This window comes from Borostomias antarcticus (assembly GCF_949987555.1).
Source record: "Borostomias antarcticus genome assembly, chromosome: 6".
In the NCBI taxonomy this organism is placed as follows: Eukaryota; Metazoa; Chordata; class Actinopteri; order Stomiiformes; family Stomiidae; genus Borostomias; species Borostomias antarcticus.
The window spans coordinates 4,267,603-4,277,593 of record NC_140239.1 but is presented as its reverse complement, the minus strand read 5'-3'; the positions used below and the strand labels follow the sequence as shown (position 1 = coordinate 4,277,593).

The 9,991-nt window shown below is 43.2% G+C and overlaps 2 protein-coding genes across 2 annotated transcripts in view; both read left to right on the top strand.

The window, feature by feature from the left end:
- Positions 1-1,193, top strand: part of cfap77 (cilia and flagella associated protein 77) — a gene marked incomplete at both ends in the record, with an annotated part of 14,284 nt that extends 13,091 nt beyond the window's left edge. Inside the window, one exon of the mRNA XM_084439386.1 lies at positions 1,071-1,193. Coding sequence (XP_084295512.1) covers positions 1,071-1,193 — 123 coding nt within the window. The remainder of the gene's footprint in view (positions 1-1,070) is intronic.
- A 1,613-nt stretch (positions 1,194-2,806) lies between these two features.
- barhl1a (BarH-like homeobox 1a) lies at positions 2,807-5,682 on the top strand (the record flags this gene model as incomplete). The annotated part of the gene is made up of 3 exons (XM_084439367.1): positions 2,807-3,248; positions 4,591-4,804; positions 5,400-5,682. 3 exons carry the CDS (start codon positions 2,807-2,809, stop codon positions 5,680-5,682), a joined length of 939 nt encoding a protein of 312 aa, XP_084295493.1.
- Positions 5,683-9,991: the final 4,309 nt, after the last annotated feature.

Here is a 9,991-nt window from a genome sequence, read left to right as displayed (position 1 = left end):
GCTCCACTTTCTCTCACTCTCCTTATCCATAGGCATTTGGGCTCCTGTAAATCTCTCTCTCTCACACACACACACACCCACACACACACTCTCACTCACAGATACACACACGCAGCGTCAGAGCGGAGTGCGTGGCTGCTTATGAGGCGGTCCATCCAGGCCTGTCAGCTCTAATGAGGCGATGAAGGTTTGTTTTGGCGGCGGGCGTGTGCTAAAGTCTTTCTTGTCTGACAGCTGACGGTGAAAGGCGAATGTTAACCTTATAAAAGATTTAGCAGCGCTCATTATTTTCTGTCAAGTAGCGTTTCTGATGGCTCCGGGTTCGACATCCGCACGGCTGACTCCTCCGGCGTGCTCCCCGTTTCATCCGCTCGTCATTTGTTTGTTTGTATTCTTGTCATCTTTCCCTTCCTCCGCTCCTCCTCTCGTCTTTGTCGAGGCGCTTGTTTTCCTTTCGCTGTTCCAATAAGACGCGACGGTCCCTCCCGGTACACGATCTCCTACCATACAAAAAGAACACAAAAAAACAACTCGATATTTGAATAAACAAACAGCACAAAGAGGTAGTGTGAGGCGGAGTGCTGCTGGCGGATAGGCCTACGAGAAGCGAGCCGAGAGCAGCTATTCCGCTCCGTTTGAAGCGTCCTTCAAGACGTCTGCAACATGTTACAACATGAGGGGGGAAACTGTATTCAACAGACGTGACAGTCAGATATGTGTCTGTCTGAGGGTTTCGGCTTGTATTATTGAAGATTGCACATTCTGGCACAGTTTGGTGCGAGACACGGTGTTGTTCTGTGACAAACCGTTTCTCTGCTCAGCTGTCTGGCTGCCTGGAGGAGACCCGGAGAAGATGGATCACATGTGTGTCTCTTACTATACCCATCATGTTTACTTGAAGAGCCAGGAACTAATCTAATACATTCCTCTTTTTAAGTGTGTGTGTGTGCCTGAGAGAGAGAGAGAGAGAGAGACAGAGAGATACCTGTCAGGAACGAAGCCAACGAGCACCATAAAAACAACAACACTCAACACACCTCTAACCACACCACCCCATGTCCCCATCCCAGGTGGGCCCGGCCCTGAACACCTTCCGGGACTCGGAGGCCAGGAGGAAGGCCTTCAGCGCCCAGCTGTCAGACTCCGTGGCCAGGAGGGGCCCCCTGGGCCAGGGGGCCTACACCGTAGGATAGACCCGGTGCTCACAGCCTCGCTGGCACCGCAACCACTACGCAGCACCGTGGCCGGGGGACTATTTCCCCTCATTCGCCGCACTCACATTCAAGCGTTAGACAATCAAATTTCAGTTGTGTCACTATCATGAAGTCATACCCACTGATAAGTCGCAGAGGCTATGTTCCACTGTGAGTGGGTTCACAGCCAGAACCTGTTTTTCGGTCTCGTCTCCTACATGGATCTCAATACTGTGTTCCACCTGGCTCTCGCCAAGTCATATCATGCATCTCACTGTGGCACAGACTAGTGTGAAATGTTGGATATTCTTCATCTTATGAACATTGTGTTTATGGTGGGAAATAATAATTATATTATTATTACTATTATTAGAGAGTAGATTTTGTTGTGAAGTGATAGAGCACTGCTTTTCACTGTGTGATGTCAGGTCCTCTTTGCTCATATCTGAACATCGTGTTTGATGGTGATCACTAAGTAGGCGAAGGCTATCATAAAGATTTTTTGGAAAAGGTCAAACGGGTGGTGATTTCATTTATAGTCAACATTTGTCTACATTTCTACATACACTTCATTTATAGTCTACATTTGTGAACCACTAGGCCTATATGGCATCTGCTATTTTCTGTCAGCTATACACAAAAATATGACATGTATCCATTACTGCAAGAAAAACAAGGTCATAAGTCAAAAACTCAAATATAGGGTAGGCATTACATTATACTGCTACGGATTAGGAGGGGAAAAAGCACATCTCTCTCTCTCCCTCTCTGAGGAGTTTTCTGTAGAAAATCCTCTGCTCATGGATAACCTCATTATCTACTCTGGCAGAGGTGTAAAGAATCTGTGTGAAAAAAAAATCGTATGGAGATGGATACGGAGCGCGGGCCTCATAAATTATGTGGCTTATATTTACAGTAATGAGGCGCGAGATGAAGCGCGTGGTGGAAAGTCGGCCCTTCCCCTCGTCTGTGCGCGCGAGCCGGTCGTCACCCAAAAACACCCCTCAGCCAATAAGCGCGGGGCCTCGAGGACTGCCGTCAGGGATACCTTTAAAAGCTATCTCCAATTGGTGACAGTTGTGTTTTAGTTAGAAGAGGGTCACGAGGGGGAATTTTACGGTATTTTCTGCCTGCTGTGCTCGAGGACATATCAGCATTGTACCTGTAACTAAGTGAATGTTTCCGCTGCCGTGCTCGCTCAGATGCAGAAGAAGCTGCACATTTCTGTCCGTGGTGCTGAAATGACCCCGCGCGTTTGACCGGTGGACTAGCTGGATGAGGAGGTCCCTCTTGTCTCGGCTGAAATTTGCTCTACAAAACAGGCTTGAAACATCACTATACTGGAGGAAGTAGGCTATATTTGCAGTGTGTCCCTGTCGAGACATTTGAGGATTTCAACGATCAATGTGGCCGCTCTGAAGTGAAACTGAACTGAAAGTTTCACAAAGGAATGCGTCATGACGCATAGCGAGTAAAACCGGATTGTTTGCAGTTGCAAGTTATTCTTGGCTTTATGAAGTGGGAACCTGTGACCACTGAGTCGAAATCAGAGAGAAAGGACCAAATGATTATTTAAAGTTTCTCATCACTGAGTTTCCGTTCGCCAATTGACCATGGATGTATCCACCGGGTCCAGTTTTGGCATCGAATCCTTGCTATCCCGCAGACCCGTCAGTCCGCACCTGTCCCGGGGAGAAGGTTCTGTCGGAGACTGCAGGTCTCCCCTGGAGCTGAGCCCCAGATCGGACTTGGAGAGCGGCTGCTCCTCGCCCCCCTCGCCGCGGAGGGAAGCGTCTGTGGAGGACGCGATGCACAGACATGCTTACGGACTGGAGTCTCCGCTACAGCACGGACCGCTGCCCCAGCCACGAACAGTCACGTCGTCCTTCCTGATCAGAGATATTCTGTCCGACTGCAAACCGCTCGCTGCCTGTGCCCCTTACTCCAGTAACAGTGGACAGCATGCGCCAGAGAAGGTGCCGTTTGAGTCTAAAATAGCGGACGACTACATGGATAAAATCCACAGCAATTCCTCATCGGATAACGAATACAAAGGTACGATTTATAAGACTGAAATATATATATATATTAATAAATTAATTTGTAAATCAATTCATGGAGAGAAGATATGAACACATTCGTAAGAGCACTTTCCTTGTCAACATATTAGGCTCATTATGTTAAAATGGGCAACAAGGGAATATTTTGTGTATTCATCCTGAAGAAAAAATCTCATCGGCTACACAGTTTTTGCTATAGTAACTGGTTACGTAGGCCTGGACATATAATTATGAAAATACAACAATTTGATTCATCCCTTGAATATCGGCAAAGTAGACTATAGCCTGCAAAGTCCCTTTGCAAACAAAGAAAGAACAGGTTAATATATTTATTCACAGACAGACATTTTAGCCCAATAATTAATTATTCATTATCATTGTGTTGGTTAGGTTTAATTGTGTGTATGGTTGTGGTGGACATAACAGGCTTATAGGCCTAATCTAAGCCATACTGTATATTATACTACTACTAAGACTTTAATAAAATAGCCCTATGGTAGGCTATATTAACAATACTAGGCTACTACTATTGCTATATCTAATATAACATTGGAAATAGGCCTAACCCGCACATAATCATAACTTAATAGCGTATGCTATTAATCACAGAAAAACCACAGGTCATTGAAGAAAACAAAACGAATCCACAATTAGGCTAGACTATAGGCCTATTAATAGGCTACGTTATATATGTTATATAGCCTATTCATATGGCCTAATCCTGGATTCGTTTTTTCATTTTCTTTAATGTGCTTTTTCTGTGATTAAAAGCATAAGATACACATTATTGTGTGGAAGTGAATCCACATATCAGATTGTTAATTGACACTTGAGAGTAGTGTTGCATAGCAGGTCAGACTGTTCCCCTGTGGAGATGGTGTTATCGTTGACCGAGACAGACAATGATTTCTCGGGGATTTGGCTGCAATTTGTCCATCACATTATCAGATTTGTTACTCGGGAATCTGGTCAGGTCTTTATTTCGGATTTATCCACGGTCTTGTGAGGTCTCCGGTTGCGGCTGAATGATCTCCATCCCTAGTGGATCAATTACCGGGATTAGCCTACCGGGCTGCTGGAGAATCAGATTAGGCCAGATCAAACTTTATCGCTCGACGAGACCTCTGCACAACATGATCCCAACTTCTGGGACATCTTGTTATTTTTCATGATTGCCTAACCTACAGAGCAATTAGGCCTAATACATAAAAGTTAAAGGCAGCAAGCATCTCTAAATAAATAAGTCATATTTGACTTCTCTAGTCAAAATGTGTCTCTAACATTCTCTCTCACGTTCTCTCGTTTTATTCAGCAGTATTTGTCTCCCCTCTTTACAGGGAGAGAGCGGGAGATGTCGAGCAGCAGGGACAGCCCCTCGAGCCGGCTGAAGAAGCCTAGGAAAGCGCGCACGGCGTTCAGCGACCACCAGCTGGCCCAGCTCGAGCGCAGCTTCGAACGGCAGAAGTACCTGAGCGTGCAGGACCGGATGGAGCTGGCGGCCTCGCTCAATCTCACCGACACGCAGGTCAAAACATGGTATCAGAACAGAAGGTGAGGTTCTTGCCATCTAAATGTATCTGAAGTTACCCGTCTCACAAGTTCACAAAACGGGTCACAAGTAGGGGCACGGTTGCTGCCCTATAAAGCTTTTATGTTGCCCACAAAAGTAACCTAATGTAGCCTAGACTTGCAAATTTGCTTCAAAACAACTTAAAAACATCTATCAAGATTTGCAGAAATATCATCATAATACCTCCCCATTAAAATAGCCAAATCGATGTCTAGCCTATCACTGTGGAGAAATTACGCACAACACATTTACGCATAAATAATGCATTGTTGCATGCTGCATCAATAATTCACCCACCGTGCTGTAATTACACAATTGCTATAATTATTAATTATTTACCCCTAAAATGTCTTGTCAGCTGCGAGGCGTTCAGCCAAAATATTCTTATGTGGCTTGAATGTTTAGTTGATTAACAAATTGCATGAGAAGGCTAATGGTTTAGGCTAAGTGTCTATTTAGGGCAAAAATCTCGTGCCAGAATTCCACCATCTGACAACACTTTGGTTGACGTTAACACGTTATTCTAGGCTACTGTAGGCTATTCTCTTCCGTTCTAATTTTCCAATTTTATTTCAGAACGAAGTGGAAGCGTCAGACTGCAGTTGGGCTCGAGCTGCTGGCTGAAGCAGGAAACTACTCCGCTCTCCAGAGAATGTTTCCTTCGCCCTATTTCTATTCTCAGAGTCTAGCCGGCATGGACCCCGGATCAGGCTTGTATCTTTACAGAGGACCTTCGGCCCCTCCGCCCATCCAGCGGCCGCTTGTCCCACGGATTCTCCTTCACGGTCTGCAGGGAGGCGGGGAGCCGCCGTTGAGCTCACTGTCAGGGGTGCTGCCTCGAGCCACACAACCCCGGTGAACGGACTCAGCAGCACGAGCTGCAAACGGACAAGGCATCTGAAAAGACACAACACGTCCAAAAGCAAATAATTTCCCATGGAGCCAGTAGTCTACCTTAGGCTATCACAGGACCGTAGTGACAGACATTTGGCCGAAGAGGTGATCATGTATGTATTTGTGTTGCTGGACATGTCCATGTATTTCAGAGCCAGAGAGAATTTCACTGAGCCTATGCCATTGGGCTACCATTAAAATCATTCTCCAAAACGAATAAAACCAAAATGATAACGAGCAGAATGGGACTGTAACCTAAAGCAATATTTATCATGTTCACATTACAAATACGGAGGAGGATACGAGTCGACCATGCAAAAACTGGGGCCGCTCAATCATTTTGGTCACAATATTATGTGAAGCTCTGACGTTTTTCAAATCTAATTTTACAGTGGAAATCATAACAAGTGGTTTAAGTAAATATACTAACGTTTTTTTGAAATGTACAAAAAGTACAAATAAATTTCTTACCATAACTCGCAGCCTATTGTTGTGTCTAGACTCCCCATGTTGAAAAAAATCACACTACGCACAAACGCACGCCAAAAAATACTATGCAAAATCTACCCCAATCACAAGCCTTAAGATTTCATATTTTGAAGAGAAAGAGAAAGTTACCCTGTGAGAAATATATTAAAAAAGCCTATGCACAATATGACCTACTTAGCCCATTACAAAATCTATAAAGTTATATATAAACTGTAGGCCTAGGTCTATTCTATTCCTAAACTCTGAAATGTAGCCTAAATTTGAGTTAAAATAATAATGGTAGGCTATTTGAAAATAGCCTAGAAATCTACAAATGGAACTGTAAATAAAGAGGCTGGTACTTTGTGTCTTCCTTATGAGACTTCAGGTGAAATTGCACACAGATTTAAGTGAATCAAATTGTTTCACTTAGGTCTGGGTTACACGGCAACGTTTCACCTTCACGGGACTTTCGCTTCCCTTTTGCACCTCGCAGTTACACGGAAACAGCGTTAGCGTTTTTGAAAACGAAAACCGTGAAATGTCAAGAACGCCACTAGGGGTGTTTTCGTTCTCATTTTCCTGGATTCCGTTCTCGTGTAAACAGGAGAAGGCGATCTCGTTTTGATAACTATGAAGGAAGTCCGGCTATTGTACAGTTGAATTGTAACACATCCTTTTAAAGCCCAGAATGTGTGTAGGATTCAATGTGATTGCTAGTCGACATAGGCTAGCCTTCTCTAGTCGACCAAGATTCTATAGATTTATAGTCAACAATAAAGCTTGTTAGACAGAAAATAGGCTAGACTATATAGCATTAAAAAAAATAGACGAGTTTCCTAATTATATAATTTATGTTCAGAATGATGACTGATTTGCTTCCATACATATAGGGGAGCGTATATTGAGCAGGGTGCAGTAAGTCCAGCCCTATCTCTAAAATGCATGGTTGCGCATTGTAAAAAGTAGGTCTATCTTTATTTCATTTCGTTAGGATATTCCATTTGATTTGATTATGTTCTGCTATTGTAATCTGTTCTATGTTATTCTTTTATAATAGTCAAAAAACAATCTCTTAAGACAGCAGCAGCATTGGCCGGGTTTCCCTATAAAGAACCTTCTTAAGCAACCCTTTGCATGGGAGTTAAGAAGTGCTTCTAAACGCGCTCAGGAAACCCAGCCATTATAATTTAGACAAAGTTCAATCTCCGAACACTAGACTTCAAAAAATTAGTCTAGAGGTGGAGTTTTAGTCTCAGACTATACAATTTTGCAAAGACATGGGATCATGCAGGTTATTTGCATTAAGACTAAAAACTTCAGATATTATTATTATCCACCTCAAACAGGGAGCCAATCGGACTCTAGCAAAACTCATGATTTTATTCAGACATTGGAAAGTGCATTTATTTAAATCATTTGGAAGGATGGACAAAGTGAGAGGTTATTATGGGATATGATCCAGGGTGCACCAAGTAGAAGCACAGGGTCTAGCAGGCCTACATAAAAAACAAAACAATAATAATAATAATATCAATAACAACAATACTATTGATAACAATACATGATGATGATGATGATAATAATAATACAACTTATGATGAATAACGAATTAGGCCTACTGGTTAATTACTAAGGAATACACACTAATTTGGAAATGTAGGCTTGAGAACAGGCTGACCAAGATTTCCTTTGGTTGAAGACAGGCAGCCCTAAATAAATGTATTATAAACAAATAATTTTCATAGATAACTGTCATGGTCTGTTTACAACAGGCACTAGCATGCTCAGTGTTGCTAATGGTGTTGCTATATCGTTTCCATGTAACCCTGATAACTTCTGGCAACGCTGATGAAACGTTCTGTGTAACTTAGAGGTCATTCTCGTTCCGTTGTCATTCTCGTTCTCGTTCGTAACCCAGGCCTTAGTCTACTCTACAAGGTCATAGAAAACGAATCAGCCAAGTTTAATTTGTATATTTTAGGAAACCCTTTCCTAAAGCCTAGACAAACTCTTTTTACCGGCTGGCAAATGTGTCTTTGAAGGTTGACTAAAAGTTCTAGTCCTAGAATTAAAGCCCATGTGAAAATGCATCGTGGTAAAACAATCTCTCCGATTCATGCTTGTATAATCGATAGGCCTACTGGAGCGACGCACTGCTGATATAATTGTCAATCATTTGCCGTGCAATTAGTCAATAAAGTATTAATGTATCTAAACGAGGGCGATTACAATAGTATCAGACCACGGTGCCAGAGATTAGCTGCTCATTTCTAAAATGGTAGTAGCCTTGGCCGGTATCGCTGGCAGCGCGACCAGGCGACGCCAGCTGGTTACCGGCCGAGATGCATAGATAAAACCGTCGAGAGGGACAGCTGGTCAGCGGCAACCCAAACTCTCTCCTGAGTCTGCCCGGTCTGAAAACCGGATATGGGCCCTTATTTCCCGGGCTTCGTGAAATTCAAGATATCCAGACTTGTGAAAAGGTCACAAGCTCGCAGACAAAAGAATTGAAAGGCATTTGGTCCAAAGACCACACGTTAAACATCCCCAGGCCAACAGCAGTCCGTATTGCCTACACCTGCTACTAGGGACACCTCCTGTCAAAAAACGTGCTGCTTCGCAAATGAAAAGCCAATCTCTTTTACTGGGACAGTCTAGGATATAATCTCGGTAGATAATAGGCTATGAAACCTGGAAAATAATTAATCTGTATAAAAGCATATTTTAAAGAAATGAAACAATTTAACTGTTGAAAAAGGTGGTTAGAAATGAATCCCACGCAGGTATGCTATAACTATGCTATATGTTTCAAGGGAAAAAATATTAATAAAACACAACCAATTCAAAAGATTTTGGGAAACGTATTTTCTGGAATTGTAAATGTAGTATGCAGAATACATATTTTATGTCAGATTTAAATATGGCATCATTGTATAGCCTACATTTCAGTTCCATTTGTTGCATGATGTGTCTGTCAAAACTGATCTCATCATAAACTCTAGTATACATATATTGCTATATCAACAGCAATTCATATAGACAAACCATTTTGCTGCCGATGCAGCGTCTCAATGACGAGTGAAGACTTGTTTTCACTATGGTGGATTGTTTTTAACTATGGTGGATTGTTTCTATCTTTTATAATAAGCCATCTGCAATCAGAGTATGACAGTCCGTCCTGAGCATGAAGGCACTTTACAGCTATACATTCACAGCTATACCGCCCGCTGAAGTCAAACAGCCAACAGGGCTGTGAGGTCAGATATCTAAAGAGATACACTGCAGTTCAGTTGTTTACACCATGTAAGCAACATGGGATAAAAAAAACACCCAACTAGAGACGTAGGAGGCTAAGGGGGGGGGGGGGGGGGTAAGGGGTAGGATGGAACAGCCAAGGGACCAGGTACTCCCACACAGCCAGCTCTTTGCTCCGCACTGCTCCAGTACTGGAGAACGGTCCGGAAACACTCGATTATCATTCTGAGGCTTTTTTTGGGGATAAGCCCGTCATTGGCGGCGGCTATTTCTCCCGACGCCAATCAGATTCAATTCCCCGACACTATTTGGCAAGGGAACCGTTGAAGAAAAATAAGCTTAGCTCCGCCTAAGACAATTATTTAAAGAAATATTTTTTTCCCTCTGTCCCAGAATGATAATGGGTAGCAGACAGCTAGCACAGCGCTAAAACAGGGACCAGGTAACTGGCTCAGTGGTTTGGAAGAGGGAGCAGTGTGCCGCCACATACGCAGTTGGTGAGGAGGACAGTTAACCACCATCTATCATTGCTTTTCATCCTTCTTCTA